The 16,495-nt window shown below is 45.0% G+C and overlaps 2 protein-coding genes across 3 annotated transcripts in view; one reads left to right on the forward strand and one right to left on the reverse strand.

Moving 5' to 3' along the window:
- The window catches only part of SLC5A10 (solute carrier family 5 member 10), a 170,706-nt gene that overhangs the window by 104,433 nt on the left and 49,778 nt on the right, over positions 1–16,495 (reverse strand). Inside the window, exon 9 of the mRNA XM_030213115.1 lies at positions 13,723–13,858. Coding sequence (XP_030068975.1) covers positions 13,723–13,858 — 136 coding nt within the window. The remainder of the gene's footprint in view (positions 1–13,722; positions 13,859–16,495) is intronic.
- FAM83G (family with sequence similarity 83 member G) overlaps positions 1–16,495 on the forward strand; it is a 68,755-nt gene that overhangs the window by 47,394 nt on the left and 4,866 nt on the right. For both annotated transcript variants that reach the window (XM_030213113.1, XM_030213114.1), the window contains exons 3-4: positions 5,985–6,109; positions 9,750–11,298. In XM_030213113.1, coding sequence (XP_030068973.1) covers positions 5,985–6,109; positions 9,750–11,298 — 1,674 coding nt within the window. The remainder of the gene's footprint in view (positions 1–5,984; positions 6,110–9,749; positions 11,299–16,495) is intronic.

Here is a 16,495-nt window from a genome sequence, read left to right on the forward strand (position 1 = left end):
CATTCCCCTTAGTCTTAGTATTTTTGGAAAGAGTAAACAAGTAACATAGTAGATGACGGCAGAAAAAGACCTGCATGGTCCATCTAGTCTGCCCAACAAGATAAACAACAAGATTCACGTCTGCCCATTCCACTCCACTCATTATTTTATAGGCCTTTGTCATAGCTCCCATCAGTCGTCTTTTTTCCAAGCTGAAGAGCCCTAGCTGTCTCAGGGCCTCTTTTACTAAGGCACGCTAGCGTTTTTAGCGCATGCTAATATTTAGAGCACGCTAAACGTTAGAGACGTCTATATGAATAAATGGATATCTGTAACATTTAGCGTGCCCTAAATATTAACGTGCTAAAAACGCTAGCGTGCTTTAGTAAAAGAGGCCCTCAGTCTTTCCTCCTACGCCATTTCAGCCTTCCCCCCCCCCCCCCCTTTTTTTTTTTGTTTGACTACCTATCTTGCCCAGAAACTTTACACCACCAACCAGGCAGGAACCTCTTCTTTTTACTGTTGTTGACTGTCCTTCTCAGAACTGGGCTCTGGCCCTGGAGTTTCTACCTGTAAACTCCATTTGGGGAAGGGGAAATGGGACATGATATACCGCCTTTCTGAGGTTTTTGCAACTACATTCAAACGGTTTACATATATGCAGGTACTTATTTTGTACCAGGGGCAATGGAGGGTTAAGTGACTTGCCCAGAATCACAAGGAGCTGTAGTGGGAATTGAACTCAGTTCCCCAGGATCAAAGTCCACTGTACTAACCACTAGGCTACTCCTCCACTAGCAACATTCCATGTAGAATCTCAAATAGGGAAAGGGAAATAGGACTTGATATAACACCTTTCCGTGGTTTTTGCAACTAAGTTCAAAGCGGTTTACATATATTCAGGTACTTATTTTGTACCAGGGGCAATGGAGGGTTAAGTGACTTGCCCAGAATCACAAGGAGCTGTAGTGGGAATCGAACTCAGTTCCCCAGGATCAAAGTCCACTGCACTAACCACTAGGCTATTATTCCACTAGCAACATTCCATGTAGAAGCCTGCCCTTGCAGATCACTAATGTGGCCGCGCAAGCTTCTGTGAGTCTGATGTCCTGCACGGCTGCGTTGCTGATCTTCAAGGGCAGCCTTCTACATGGAATGTTGCTAGTGGAATAGCAACATTCCATGTAGAATCTCAAATAGTAGCAACATTCCATCTAGAATCTCCAATAGTAGCAACATTCCATGTAGAATCTACAAATAGTAGCAACATTCCATGTAGAATCTACAAATAGTTTCAACATTCCATATGTAGAATCTACAAATAGTTTCAACATTCCATGTAGAATCTACAAATAGTTTCAACATTCCATGTAGAATCTCAAATAGTAGCAACATTCCATCTAGAATCTCCAATAGTAGCAACATTCCATGTAGAATCTACAAATAGTAGCAACATTCCATGTAGAATCTACAAATAGTTTCAACATTCCATGTAGAATCTCAAATAGTAGCAACATTCCATCTAGAATCTCAAATAGTAGCAACATTCCATCTAGAATCTCCAATAGTAGCAACATTCCATGTAGAATCTACAAATAGTAGCAACATTCCATCTAGAATCTACAAATAGTTTCAACATTCCATGTAGAATCTCAAATACTAGCAACATTCCATCTAGAATCTCCAATAGTAGCAACATTCCATGTAGAATCTACAAATAGTAGCAACATTCCATCTAGAATCTACAAATAGTTTCAACATTCCATGTAGAATCTCAAATACTAGCAACATTCCATCTAGAATCTCCAATAGTAGCAACATTCCATGTAGAATCTACAAATAGTTTCAACATTCCATGTAGAATCTCAAATAGGGAAAGGGAACTGGGACTTGACATGCCGCCTTTCCACTGCACTAACCACTAGGCTACTCCTCCAGTCCTCCAATTTGGCCAACAATGACCCAGTATAGATCAAATGAGTTACCCGAGCACTTTCATAAGACCAGTGGGAATCCCAGTCTAAACAGGCTCGGGCTCTGCTATCAGGCAACCCTCCTGTGCTTGCCTGTGGGATTAATTTTGCAGAAGTGGCCTATATGTGAGCGGAGGAGGGGGGACAACGACACAAAAACACACTGACCACTGATGATTTTACTATTGCCCCAGCCTGCTCTACACCTTCTACCGTCTCCAGTTGCAGAATAAACACATTTTACTGTATTAAGCAAGATAAAGTGTGACGCAAACATTTCGTTCCTCTGGGTTTTTCTCAGCTGGGTGTTACCAAATCTTTTGTGTGTCCCAATATAGAGAATGTGCAAAGGTGGGGAATTAAGACAATAGAAAAATCAACAAAAGCCGATGCAATCTTCTCAAAGAACGAGGTCAAACCCCTTCTTAACTTGCCGAGACATTTGAGCTACTATTAGGTACAGAATCACAGACCACGCTAATCCAGATCCTTTCTCTCTGTCATGTATGTCATCATTACCCTCATTACAAAGGCGAGATTAAGGTAATACATGTATCATTTATCTCAAAGGCTTACAGTTAAGTCATTACGTTTTCCCTTTAAGAAAATGCCTTTCATTTTGTACACTCGGGGAGGGACGGGCTATAAGAACCAGCTTCTGAAGGAGGAATAGTAACATAGGTGTGGTAAAAATAGGCCTTACCACAGCTTTCTGTGGCTCTTTCCTATGTGGTAAGGCCATTTTTACCGTGGCCATAACTCCCCCCCCCCCCCCCCAAATTTTCTATGTACTTCACTAATGTTGCCATTAGCTTGTGACTGTTTTTTAAAATTTCCACGGGAGGGTTGACCATCACCTATTTTGTAGGCGGTTACGGCTGCCACGATATCCACACGCTAACCAGTTGGCTCACAGCAATGCCCACTCTCCGCCCCTAATGTGGCCCCTCCCTCCCAAAAAAAAGAAAATACAAAAAATATTTACTGCATGCACATCCCAAAACTTAACACGGAACATGTTAGCACGTCCCGTGTAACACTGTTTAGTAAAAGGACCCCATAGTAAATGGCAGATAAAGACCAGTATGTCTCTTATAGTTAGATGGCTTAGGGTTGTATCTTCTGCTGAATGCAAGTTACCATGCCTTTTTTGAAAAGGTTAATGTCATTTAAATTTTGCTTTGATTCTATGTGACAGGCTCTGTGCCCATATGCCCTTCGGTCCTACAGGTGACAGGCTCAGTCTCCCTGTGTCCATCCCTTGAGCCCTCCACACATAGAGGTGACAAGCTCGGTATCCCCATGTCCATCCCCTCCGGTCCTAGAGGTGACAGCCTCTGCAACCCTGTACCCATCCCCTGACCCTTCCAGTTCTAGTGGTGCAGGCTTTATATCCCTCTGTTCATCCCCTGAGCCGTCCAGTCATAGAGTAAGATTTAAGATCTTGACGTTGACTTATAAGGCGTACTACGCTTTAGAGCCAGTTTATTTCAATTCTTTAACTATTCCATATAACTTTCTAGAGTTTTGAGGTTTTTGCAAGACTATAGACTAATAGGTTCCCTCACTGCGAAGAGCTAGATTAAGTTCGACTACGATGCCAGTCTTTTTTTATTTAGCTCCTTTTCTTTGGAACCATCTTCCCAGCTATGTCCGTTTGGAGGTAAATTTTAAGAAGTTCAAAGTTTTATTGAAGACCTTGTTGTTTAAAGAGGCTTTTAATATGGATTGTGGTGATAGTGAACGGGTGTGTTGATGTCTCTGTAGAGGGTAAAGTTCATGCATTATAATGATTATAGTAAATGACCTTGGTATGAATGTGCAGAGGTCTTTCTTATTAACATTGTGGAGTTCCTAAGATGTAATTATTTTGAAGTTGTCTTTTTAATGCTTTTATTGTATAAAATTGTAAACCTCTTTGGTCTAGTCAAGTTAAGCAGTATATTAAACTTTTAATAAATATAAGAACATAAGCATTACCATACTGGAACAGACCAAAGGTCCATAAAGCCCAGCATCTCGGTTCCAACAGTGGTCAGTCCAGGTTACAAGTACCTGGCAAGATCCCAAAACTGTACAATACATTTTATGTTGCTTATCCTAGAAATAAGCAGTAGATTTTCCACAAGTCCATCTTAATAATGGCTTATAGACTTTTCTTTAAAGAAGTTATCCAAACCTTTTTTAAGCCCCACTAAGCTAACTGGTTTTACCACATTCTCTGGCAACGAATTCCAGAGTTTAATTACACATCGAGTGAAGAAATATTTTCTCCGATTTTGTTCTAAATTTACTATATTGTTGCTTCATTGCATGCCCCCTATTCCTAGTATTTTTGGAAAGAGTAAACAAGCGATTCATGTCTACCGTTCCACTCCACTCATTATTTTATAGACTTCTATCATATTTCCCCTCGACTGTCTTTTCTCCAAGCTGAAGAGTCCTAGACGCTTCAGCCTTTCCTCATAGGGAAGTCGTCCCATCCCCTTTATGATTTTCGTTGCCCTTCTCTGTACCTTTTCTAATTCCATTATATCTTTTTTGAGATGCACTGACTAGAATTGCAAACAGTATTCATGGTGCACTTGCATTATAATGTCCTCATTTTTGTTTTCCATTCCTTTTATAATAATTGCTAACATTCTGTTTGCTTTTGAAGCCACCGCTGCCGCACACTGAGCAGAGGGTTTCAACATATCAACGATGACGCCTAGATCCCTTTCCTGATCAGTGACTCCTAATGTGGAACCTTGCATCACGTAGCTATAGTTCAGGTTCCTCTTTCCCACATGCATCACTTTGCACTTACTCACATTAAACGTCATCTGCCATTTGGATTCCCAGTCTCGTAAGGTCCTCTTTCCCGGTCCTCTTGCGATTTAACAACTTTGAATAACTTTGTGTCATCAGCAAATTTAATTACCTCACTAGTTACTCCCATCTCTAAATCATGTATAATAATGTTAAAAGGCAGCGGTCGCAGCAAAGACCCCTGTGGAACCCCACTATCCACCCTTCTCCATTGTCCTGTGCCTGGGATTAATTATGCATACGCAGTCACCATATTGGTCACAGAGAAGAACAAGACTTGATAGACTGTGATATGTTTTGAAGACCACAATAAAGGTGTAATGTATGAGATTTGGAGACCACATGGGACACATATGAGATGTTGTCTGAAAGTCTAGGTACCAGGGGTGTACCTCCCATTGAGCAAGCCCAGCATAATGCCCAGGGCTGCCCAATGGTAGGGTCCACCTGAGACTGCATGCACCTGATACCCTCATTCCCCTTCCACCCCCCAATCGTACTTCCACATGCTGCAGCAAATCGCAGCAGAGACAGCTTGAAGTCTGCCGCAGTGGCCAGCAGAGTCTTTTCCTCTGCCACATCCTGCCCACAGGAAGTTGTGTCAGAGATGTGGAACACAGCAGAGGAAAGGCTCCGCTGGTCAGTGCAGCTGCCTTCAGGCTGTCTCTGCCACAATCTACTGCAGCACGTGGAGACCTGGGGGGGGGGGGGTAGAGAGATGCCAAACTGGCCCTGGGGGGGGGGAGAAGCCAGAGGGAAGAGAGAGAGAGACCTGGAGCAAAGAGAGGGGACAGTAGCTGGACTGGGAGGGAAGCAGAGAGAACAAATAGAGAGACTGGATCAGAGGAGACAGATGATGGACCAACAGAGAGGGAGGGGTCAGGGGTAGGATGGAGGTGGAAGGGAGAAGGAAGGAAAGAGAGAGACTGGCCATGGGGAGGGACAGGGACACAGAAGAGATGGTGATCATGGAGGGAATAGGGACAGGGATACAGAGAAGAGATGCTGAACATTGGGGGGGAGGATGAGGACAGGGATGCAGAGGGGAGACGCTGAACAGGACAGATAGGGGCACACAAAATTTATTGATTTGTAATATATCAGCTTTATGAAATGTACGACTAGTGCCTGGTTTGGAGCAGATAGAAACCACATGGTCCACACCGTGCTTGAATAATGACTACTATATTACTCTTATAATGCCTTGTTTGTGTTTTGCAGAATCTTCGAGTCCGTTGCACGGGTGGAATGGAGTTCTTTACACGCTCTATCTCTAAGTTTAAGGGAGATTTGGCACAGAAGTTCATGTTTGTGGACGGAGATCGTGCCATTTGTGGCGCCTACAGGTATCTCTTCTTTTCCCACCCAATGCTGAGTCCTCCTGCAGAAATGTGGACGACATAGCCAGGGCCTGTTTCTACAGTAATTGATAAGTGTGCTACATATCTGCAACAGCCTAGCCAGACACTCAATTTTGGGTGGGCCTGGCCCCAGCATGGGTGGGCAGAAGAACTCCACCTTGTTCCAGAAGTGATTTGGGGCCAGATGCAGTAAAAAATCGTTGAAGCCCTTCCTTTACCGATTCCCTTAGCGAATCGGTAAGGAACGGGAATGCATCAAGGAAAAGGAATGCAAATGAGCTTCTCGTTGTAGCTCACTTGCATTCTCTATTCCTTCTGTAAACAGTCGGCCAATCGGCCGGTCGAGCATGCGCAGAGCAGCCAAGCGTTATGCTGGCTGCTCTGCGCATGCCAAATACGCCTCCCTGTGCCACCCGAAGACGCCACACCGCTCACCCCCTCCACGGCCTGCTGCAGGAAGGCTCCGATGCGGCTCGATCCAGGAGAGTGCAGTTGAGGACATCCATCGAAAAAAAAAATCCTTTTTGGACTTCATTCACCCCCGCAATAATAAAAACGTCCTTTTTGGTCGTGCTTCACTCAGCTGAGAGACCTGGAAGTCTCTGAGCCAATCACAGTGCGTTTAGCTCTTGTGGGGGGGGGGGGGGGGCTGTTGAATGACGTCCAAAATGGACGTCTTTTTTGAAGCAATTTTTTTTTCTTCCTTTTTTTTTTTTTTTGAGTGAAGGCCATCCATAAGGACGTCCCTGATGAGCACTTTTTTTCCTCAATTTTTTTTTTGTTGTAATATTTATAGACGTTTTCAATCCCGCGCAGCCCCAACGAGAGGTACGGACCTCTCGTTAGATTTTCCAGCGTTAAGGCAATCGGAAAACAGTGCATCTCATTACAATAGGGTTCCTACACAATTTGCTCATCTGCATTCCGTTTTCGTTAGCTGCTACCATCGTCAGAAAATGGCTCTGAGAAGCCTTTAGTGCATGCCAGGGTTTACTACTTGCTCGTTAAGTTTAGTGCATCTGGCCCTTGGTCGCTCCCTCTCTCAAACATCCTCCTCTCCCCTGCGTGCCTGTTTAAATAGCAGATTTTCACCGGCAGTGAGCAGCAACTAACACTACTCATGCTGACCCCACAGCCTTCCTTCTGATGCAACTTCCTGTTTCCACATAGGTGGGAATATGTCAGAGGGAAGGCAGTGGGGCCAGTGCGAGCAGTATGCATCAGTCGCTACTCACTGCAGGCAAAGATCTGCTATTTACAAGGTATATAGGAGGGACAGTTGTTGGGAGTTTTGGGCTGGTGAGGCTTGGGGATCATAGGTGTGCTGCTACTGGGTGGGCCTGGGCCCACCCTTGGCTATGCCACTGTTACGTAGCACATGTTTTTCTTGGTAACTGAAATAAAGTGTAGATGGTTTGATTGAGCCTGTGGTACCTGGAAGGGAGCCCTCGATGTCATTAAACAGCAGTGGTTAAAAGATGGCTCGAGGCTCCACTTGTGCCAAATTCGGCAAGGAATGAGGTTTTCTTTTGCTTATTTGTACACCATCACTTGGAAAGTAATTGAGTCATTCTTGTGGGTGAGTTTATTAGTTATATGCTCGTGTGTAGGGCATGGAGGGGGCGTTTACTTATCTGCATTTTATAAATGCTGTCCTCATCTAAATTAGAGCACCAGTCACCAGCATTGAACAGCTGGGTTAGTCATGAAACCCAGATTTTGTGCAGGTATGGCTGATATTCAGAGTCACACCCACATGGCTAACCGGGCAAAGTTATGACGGCTATTTACACGGTCCTACTTGCCCGGTTAGCCACCGATTCCACAGGACCCCGTTCTCAACTGGCCAGTTTCAGCATGACTGGTTAAAGCCCATTTTCAGCAACACTGCCACTATCAACGGATGGTCAACTTAATGAGGATGAGCCAGACAGAAGCCTCTCCTGCCTAACTTTTATTGAGCCCATTGTCGTGGTCTGTCAGGTGATGCACCAGGACAGATCGAAATCACCTTCATGGTGCTGTTTATGTTGTAAAGCAAAAACAAAAAGGAGGTGAAAACCCTCACGAAACCGTGGGATATAAAACAAAAATTTCACAATTGTAGACATCTCTTTGGAGAGGAGTTTTACAAGTCCGTTTTGTCTTTTAATATATATTTTATATATATCTTTTTGAAGAGAGGAGACCTAAGAGGATTGTGTCTCGTTATTTCCCTTGGAGCACACATTCCGAGTTACATCCACCAAGGTTGCAAAGACCCCTGAGGCAGGCCTTCGGGCCGAAACACGGCCGTGTCGGGTCATTTTCATGTACATTGTTATTTTTTAATTTTTAAGTGAATAAATATACAATTGTTGGTATCCTCATCCACTCTCCTCACTTTTTGTTTTATATCCCGCTGTTTATGTTGTCCCAGTCACTTCCCTTCCCTACTGCCAGCTTCTCCTGCTGCTTCTTACCTGACATTTCAGTTTAGCCAGAAGTTTAAATAAAAAGCAAGAAATGGCAACATATGGACCAAAGTGGTGTTTTTTCTTAGCCAAATAAATACTAGTTGGTTCCCAAAGAAAGGAGTGAGCACTGGCATTCTGTGACTCCTCCCCCACCTCTTTTCTACTTCCTAACACTGGTAACCTATTCATGTCATTGCCAGTTCTAAGAAGTCAATAAAGACCCTTTTCTGCTGTCACATGAAGTGACCAGAACCAGTGGTGTAGCTACGTGGGGCCTTGGGGGCCTGGGCCCCTGTAGATTTGGCCCTGGATCCCCCCTGCTGACAACTCTCTCGACCACCCCCCCTCCCACCGCCAACCCGCCGTCGCCTACCTTTGCTGGCGGGGGACCCCCACCAGCCAAGGTCCTCTTCTTCTGGCACAAGGCTTCGTTCTGTTTCTGTGAGTCTGACGTCCTGCAGAAACAGAACAAAGCCTTGCAGATCAGCCAGCAAGGTCCTCTTCTTCCGGCGCAAGGCTTCATTCTGCTTCTGTGTGTCTGAAGTCCTGCACGTACAATGTGCAGGACATCAGACTCAGAAACAGAACGAAGCCTTGCGCCGGAAGAAGAGGACCTCGGCTGGTGGGGGTTGGTATCCCCGACCAGCAAAGGTAGGCGACGTCAGCGGCAGGGGAGGGTTGGCGGTGGGAGGGGAGGTCAAGAGGGTCATCGGCCGGGGGGGGGGGTCAAAGTTGGTGGTGGCGCCAAGGGGGCTAAAATGTGACTCCTCACCTCGGGCTCTGGACCCCCCTCCCACCGAAATCTGGCTACGCCCCTGACCGGAACCCTGGTGGATCTCCAGTAACTTTAATGCTTCTGCCATAAGTTGCCTGCTAAAACAAAAACTACAGTGACAATAAGTAAAACTGAGGTTTGTTTGAGTCTGGCATCAAAATGAGGTCCATTGGGCCACTGGGAGGTGTGTGCAGCAGGGGAGAAGGATGAGGAAGAAAATAAACCAAGGTTGAAAAGCTGAACGCGAGAGGAAGAGGGATGTAGACGGTTGAGGGTAGAGGCGAGCAGGACACTCAAGGCTAGCCGGTGGACTGTTATGACTACAGGCTTGTTGTATTGGACTAAAAGGCTTTTCCTTTCTAAGCTCAGGTCTCCTTTGTTTGTTTGTTTGCAGCTTTACTTGGTCTGCAGCAAGGACAGACCGGAACGTCATCACGGTTCTCACGGGCCAAGTGGTGGAAGCATTTGATAAACAATTTCAGGACCTGTACCTCTCTTCTAAAGGAGTCAGCTTAAGTACGGTACCCATGGAGGATGAACCGGAATCGGAGCCCTCTGCCCAGCCCATTGCTGTGCTAGCACCACCTGCTCCAGATGTTGCTAAGAAATTAATTAACCCTAAATATGCTCTGGTGAAAACAAAAAGTGCTAGTGATAAGGGCAAGGCTTCTTCAGACAAGAAGCATGGATCAAAAGAGGGAAGCAATGCCCCAGATGATAAAAATCCCAAAGGCAAATCCAAGATGGCCAAGCAGCAACTTGAAGCCAAGGAAGAAATGCTTTCAAACATTCACCCGGCACTCCAAAACATGGAAAAGGCCAACATGTTTGACTATTTGCCCACTTGGGTGGAGCCCGACCCAGATCCCAGCGAAGTCCTGGGCTACATTAACATTGTTGACCCAAATATAAAGAACGCACAACCTTCACAAATGAACAGAATCAAGATCTGTGACACATCGCAGGCAATGGCTCAGCATATGATGCTAATGAAGACCAAAGAACAAGAGGCAAAACAGAGTCAACAAACTCAAGTTAATAATAAAGCTCCACCGAGCCCTACTGGCGGCACAAATGCACCAAAGATGCCAGAGATGAATAAGGCCAATGCAAGCCACAAAGCTCCAAAGTCCCCCAAACTGAAAGCTTCACAGGCTCAAGAGAGCTCCAGACCAAAAACTCTAGAGGTTCCAGAAAGTCCCAAACCAAAAACGCCAGAAAGCCCATCTGGAGCCTTTGCTCTCTTAGCAAGTAGTCAACACCTCTCTAACAATGAAAACGAGGCTCAAGATACCTCAAAGAATGGGAAGGGCTACCAGCTACCAGTACCGAAGCCAAGAACAGTCCCTGTTGCAGACTTGATTCTTAAAAACAACGCAATCAACGAAAGCCAGTCAAAAAAAGAAAATAAGAGTAACGTTCATGAAGAAGAAAATAAAATTCCAGTTGTAAATGGACTTCATAAAATACCGGTGAAACCAATCAATTCTCCATATATGCAGAATGGTACTGTGGAGAATGGCGAGGATGAGGAAGACGAAAACGATGAGTTTGTTACCCTGAGTGACCAAGACAGCTTCTCCGATTGCTCCAGCAATGCAAACCACTACAAGTCAAATGCTTCGTCCGTGTCGGAGGAGTTCTATGACCTGCAAGACTACTACAGGGCAAATCCATTCCAAAGGAGGAACTCGGAGCGGATACCCAATGGGGAAGCCATTCCTTTAGCGAGACAAATGAGTGAAGGCCACATCAGCAGAGGCACATTTGTAAGCCCACTGAAGATCTCTCAGTCAATGCAGGAGATGCGGCAAGATGATGACAGCTATATGTGGAGAAACAAAGCTATGGAAGACAAGATCAAGCATGCCCTGGAGAGAAATCAGAAACAGAAGGCTGCCATCAAAGGACTTCACAGACTATTCTCCAAGGATGCTGCTCAGGTATGACCAAGATTCTAAATACAGTTCCATCTTTGTTATAACTAGAGAGAGCAGTTTTCAAAGCCATTTTCCTAGGTAAATTGGCCTGTCCACAACATTTCTTTCACTCAGTCTGGCTTAAAGTATACCTGGGGTCTTGTAGCAGGAGTGCTTTTAAGTCAGTTTTGAGGACAGGGAAGGTTTATGGCGGGGGTTGCACATGGAAGCTGGATTTTTAAATCTATGCCTGCTGTTTCCAGCAAAAGCCTGAACACAGAAATAGGCTGGTGCAAAATCCAAATTCACCTACTTTTAAACTAAATTAAAAGTTTCTTAAACTTACACCTTTATAATAAGATCAAGTAAAAGAAAATTACAGGACAAAGAAAAACCTCTTGCCAGGTATTTGTGACCTGCATTGGCCACTGTTGGGAAACAGGACGCTGGGTTTCATGGACCTTTGGTCTGTCCCAGTATGGCAACACTTATGTGCTTGAGATTCTGAATAGAATCTTGCTACTCTTTGGGGTTCTATATGGAATGTTGCTACACTTGCATGGAATCTTGTTATTCTTTAGAATTCTAGAATCTTGCTACTCTTTGGGGTTCTACATGGAATGTTGCTATTCTTTGGGTTTCTGCCAGGTCCTTGTGACCTGGATTGGCCACTGTTGGAAACAGGATGCTGGGTTTGATGGACCTTTGGTCTTTCCCAGTATGGCAATACTTATGTAAATATAAAATAAATCTATATGATTTGAAAGTAAAACTCGCATCTCAGGAGAGAGAGAGGGAGGGATCTTAAAAATAAAATTAGAGGACAAAGCCATCACAACCGAGCACTTACAATACCTTAAGCCCATCCAATACTCCCTTCTTTCCTTCTTCTGGCCCAACATTAATACTTTGAGTACTTATTTCTATAATGCTACTAGACGTACGCAGCGCTGTACACTAAATATGGAACAGGCAGTCCCTGCTAGACAGAGCTTACAATCTATTCATATCGGGAAAAAAAGGACAAATAAGGGATTAGGGAGTTTCATATATTTATATCCCACATTTTCCCACCTATTTGTAGGCTCAATGTGGCTTACATAGTACCGGAGAGGCGTTTGCTGACTCCGGTGTGAACAAATACAAAGTGATGTTGTGGTAAGATAAAGTTCATGTGGCCCAGCCACACTAGGGAATCGTACAACGGAAGAGTTGTGTTATGTCCATTCTGTACTTTAGTTTTGTTGCGTTGCAGAGATCAGGCATTTATTTATTTATTGCATTTGTAGCCCAAATTTTCCCACCGATTTGCAGGCTCAATGTGGCTTATATAGTACCGTGCTGGTGATCGCCAGTTCCGGTATGACAAGTACATAGTGGCCAGGCCAAGGGCACCTGGCAAGCTTCCCAAACGTACAGACATTCTATACATGTTATTCCTGGAATTGTGGTTTTTTTCCTAAGTCCATTTAGTAGAGGTTTATGGACTTGTCATTTAGGAAACCGTCTAACCTCTTTTTAAACTCTGCCAAGCTAACCGCCTTCACCACGTTCTCCGGCAACGAATTCCAGAGTTTAATTATGCGTTGGGTGAAGAAAATTTTCCCCGGCTATCTAGAACATGGTGCAGCAGATACACATCTCATGTGCTCTTGACATGGTCCCCTGAGGCAAGCTGCCATTTTTACAACCGATTTCTGTGATGTGCAAATTGCAGGCCAAGTCACCAGCTATGATTAAAACAATGAGCATGTTTCACCTAGAAAGACATTTTACGTTGGATGCACATCTTGAGTCTCGTCCAGAAGCAAAATCCAGTATTTTTGTTCTTCGTGTCTATCCAAAATTCAAACTTTGCATCATTGCATCAAACTTTGTAGTATTGTATCCACAAAGTTCAGTTTGTAGCAGTTTTATACTCAGAAATTTAGATCTAATAATGTAACAATCATCCCATTCACAACTTCTAATTACTTTGTAACATCATTAAGCCCTTGAATTGTAAACAGTTTCAGGCGGATTTTCAAAATCTCACTCAGCATGTAAGATAAAGCGATGACTTCACCTGGTTATCTAAATCCAGATCCACAGATCAGCAGCTCAAAATTCTGCTAAATCTCTGAACTGAAGTTGTCAGATTAGCTGATTTGGGTGCTGAATATAAAAAAAAACCTGCCCCAGGATACCTCTGACCTGGCTTCTGATTTTGACTGGCTGAATTTGTGCAACCTGCCATTTAAGGCTGGCAGATTCACCTGGCTAACTTCTGAAAATCCATCCTTTCCTATTTTCCTCGCCTGCACACCTTCAAGAGAAACATTTACTACAAAGCACAGTCAGACCCTTCTCTGTTGTGCTTCTTCACCAGTCCAAAGACTGACCTGAATAATCGGGAACAAAGTCCGCAACTTTCCCAGTTTGCATGTTAGTGATAAGTTAAAGCTTTACCTGGATACAAGGCCCGGCTGATCATTCCCGGCATGATGATGAAAATCATAGGTAGCATCTTCAGATAGCTGGCTAGGATTGAGCCTGCCTTGGCGTGACTCAGGTTCTTGGCAGACAGAGACCTCTGTACAATGACCTGAACAAGAGACAAGAGGAAAATATCCGGTCAGGGACGCTTCTCCTTTTCTTAATTTGGAATGTAATTCGGACCCCCCCCTCCCCCTGCCTCATCCAAAGCATCTGCCTCACTCCTGGGGTTGCTACATCATAGCCAGTATATGTGTATACTGAATCCTTAATGCCCTTCTAAAAAGCAAATGAGTGGGTTAAACACAGAGGATCCTTAAGCCAGTCTTTGGGGCACATCCAGCCAGACAGGCTTTCGGAATATGCAAAATGGAATAGGCATGAGAGAGATTTGCATGCACTGCCTCCTTGGTATGCAAATCTTTCTCATGCATATTCATTGGGGGATATTCTGAATGACTGCCTGCCTGACTGAGTGAACCCTGAAGACTGAGTCGAGAAGTGATGGAAAGCCAGTGTGGAGTACTTCAGCTCAAAAAAGCAGTCAAGTGAATTTGCACTTATTAATAAGGCAATGGGGGAGGAGGGGTAACCTGCATCCAGCGGCACTTAAGCAAAGGCAACAGTTACAACCCTACTCACTTGATTGGTCAGACCGGATGATCCACTGATTAAGGTCACGTATTTATGTTACTGTATTAAAATGATCTCAGTGGCAAAGTACATCAGTCCCACTCTGTCAACAACAAGACATGTCCGTTCCAGTCAGGTTCGTGTTCCCCAGTATCACAGGACCTGATGGGGACTTGGAGTAAGAGGGTGACACATTCACAACAGCCCCACCCCCACCCCCACTATACCCCCAAGTGGCCTGTGTCATGGTGGGAACACTGGGGATGCGAGCCTGTAATGTCATCTGTGAGGTCTTTGTGCTTCGAAAGTCCTAATTTACTTCCGGTACCTTCGACAAGGTCCACTTGTAAAGTCCAGATGCATCTGTGTACTTTTTCTTAAGCTGCTCCAGTTCTCTAGAACACTTTACCCCCCTGGATTTTGCAACAAGGACATATTTATTTATACTGCTTGCGGATCCAGAAATGTGTGAAACCGCTTGATGAGGCCTGCTTTTAGGGATGTGTCGTAAATATAAAAATTTTTATGTATCTTCTACATATTTCTTATGGCATTTATTTATTTTATTTTGACATTTATACCCCACATTCTCCCGAACATACTCGAGTTCAATGTGGCTTACAATAAATAAAACAGGCAAGGTTTAGAACCAGGGGCGTAGCCAGACACCCAAGTTTGGGTGGGCCAGGACCCAAGGTGGGTGGGCAGCACTCCGCTTTGTCCTACAAGTGATTTGGTTTCTCCCTCTCTCGCCTGCATGCCATATGTTCTTCCAAACATCCCCTCTCCCCGTATTCCTTTTAAATAGCAGATTTTCACTGGCAGCAAAACGTTGTTGGGAGTTTTTGGCTGGTGGGGCTTGGGGTCCCTGCCAGCCACATTATAGGGGTGCTGCTACTTGGTGGGCCTGAACCTAAAGTGGGTGGGCCTGGGCCCACCCCAGCCCACCCTTGGCTACGCCACTGTTTAGAACACCCTAAACAAAATATCAAGTAAGGGCAGAGTAGTACAAATGATACAAGTAAGAACTAAATAATAAACCACTGATCTGTTTGCCGATTAGAAAATTGTTGACTGGTGTATCTGATCGCTCCTTTTCCTTTTGTGTTAACAACTCTCCAGCCCAGGGAGCATCACAACCCAGTGACAATCCTAGGTCGGCTGCCACCCGGGGTGGATCACCGATGCGCACCCCCCCCCCCCCCTCCTGGTGCAATGACACCCATAGGAGCCGACTCTGTGGGTGCTTGAGCACCCCCAATATTGAGAAAATTCCATGTATGTGTCCAGGGAGGGGTTATTTCCACTGGGCTTAGCACCCCCAATAATTTTGAAAAGTTGGCTCCTATGATGACACCCCCCCCTCCCCCGGTGCATTCTTGGCTGCTGGGAGCAGCCACGCGGCTCTCGACTCTGGCTCCCTGCGCCCTCTGCCCCGGAACAGGAAGTAACCTGTTCCTGGGCAGAGGGAGCAGCGGAGCCGACAGGCACACGGCTGCTCTCTGCACGCCTCCAGCGGCGTGCACCCGGGGCAGACCGCCCCCACCACCCCGCCCTTGGTACGCCGCTGTCACAACCACCATTTAAAATAGGGAAATACAATTTTAAAACGTGAACTCAGAAATGATCTTCTAGGGCACTGATTGAAGGATGACGGCAGGCTAACGTGAAGGAACTGGAGATTTTGTACACCCTTGGTTGATTTATTTTATTTTTTTGTATTATGGTTTCATATAGAGAGGGACTGTCTCTAAGAGGGACACCGCTCACCTTTTTTCACACTGATTCTTTATAGTGTCGGCAGCAAGAAGGTTTTAGAATAGGCTTGTCTAAGTTCAGTCCTCGTGGGCTGTAAGCAGACCAGGTTTTCAGGATCTCCCTAATGAATATGCATGAGAGAGCTGCTTACAATGGATATAGTGGACATGCAAATCTTTCTCATGTATATATTCATTAGGGAGATCCGGAAAATCTGGCCTGTTTGCAGCCCTCTCAAAGACTGAACTTGGACAAGCCTGAGCTAGAATGAGAGGGCAGAGTTGGAGAAGATTACAAAGGGACAACATCAGAAAATGATGGTAGCTGCATAGATCAATTCCTCCACCCCCTCCTC

This window comes from Microcaecilia unicolor, chromosome 8 (assembly GCF_901765095.1).
Source record: "Microcaecilia unicolor chromosome 8, aMicUni1.1, whole genome shotgun sequence".
Classification (NCBI taxonomy): domain Eukaryota; kingdom Metazoa; phylum Chordata; class Amphibia; order Gymnophiona; family Siphonopidae; genus Microcaecilia; species Microcaecilia unicolor.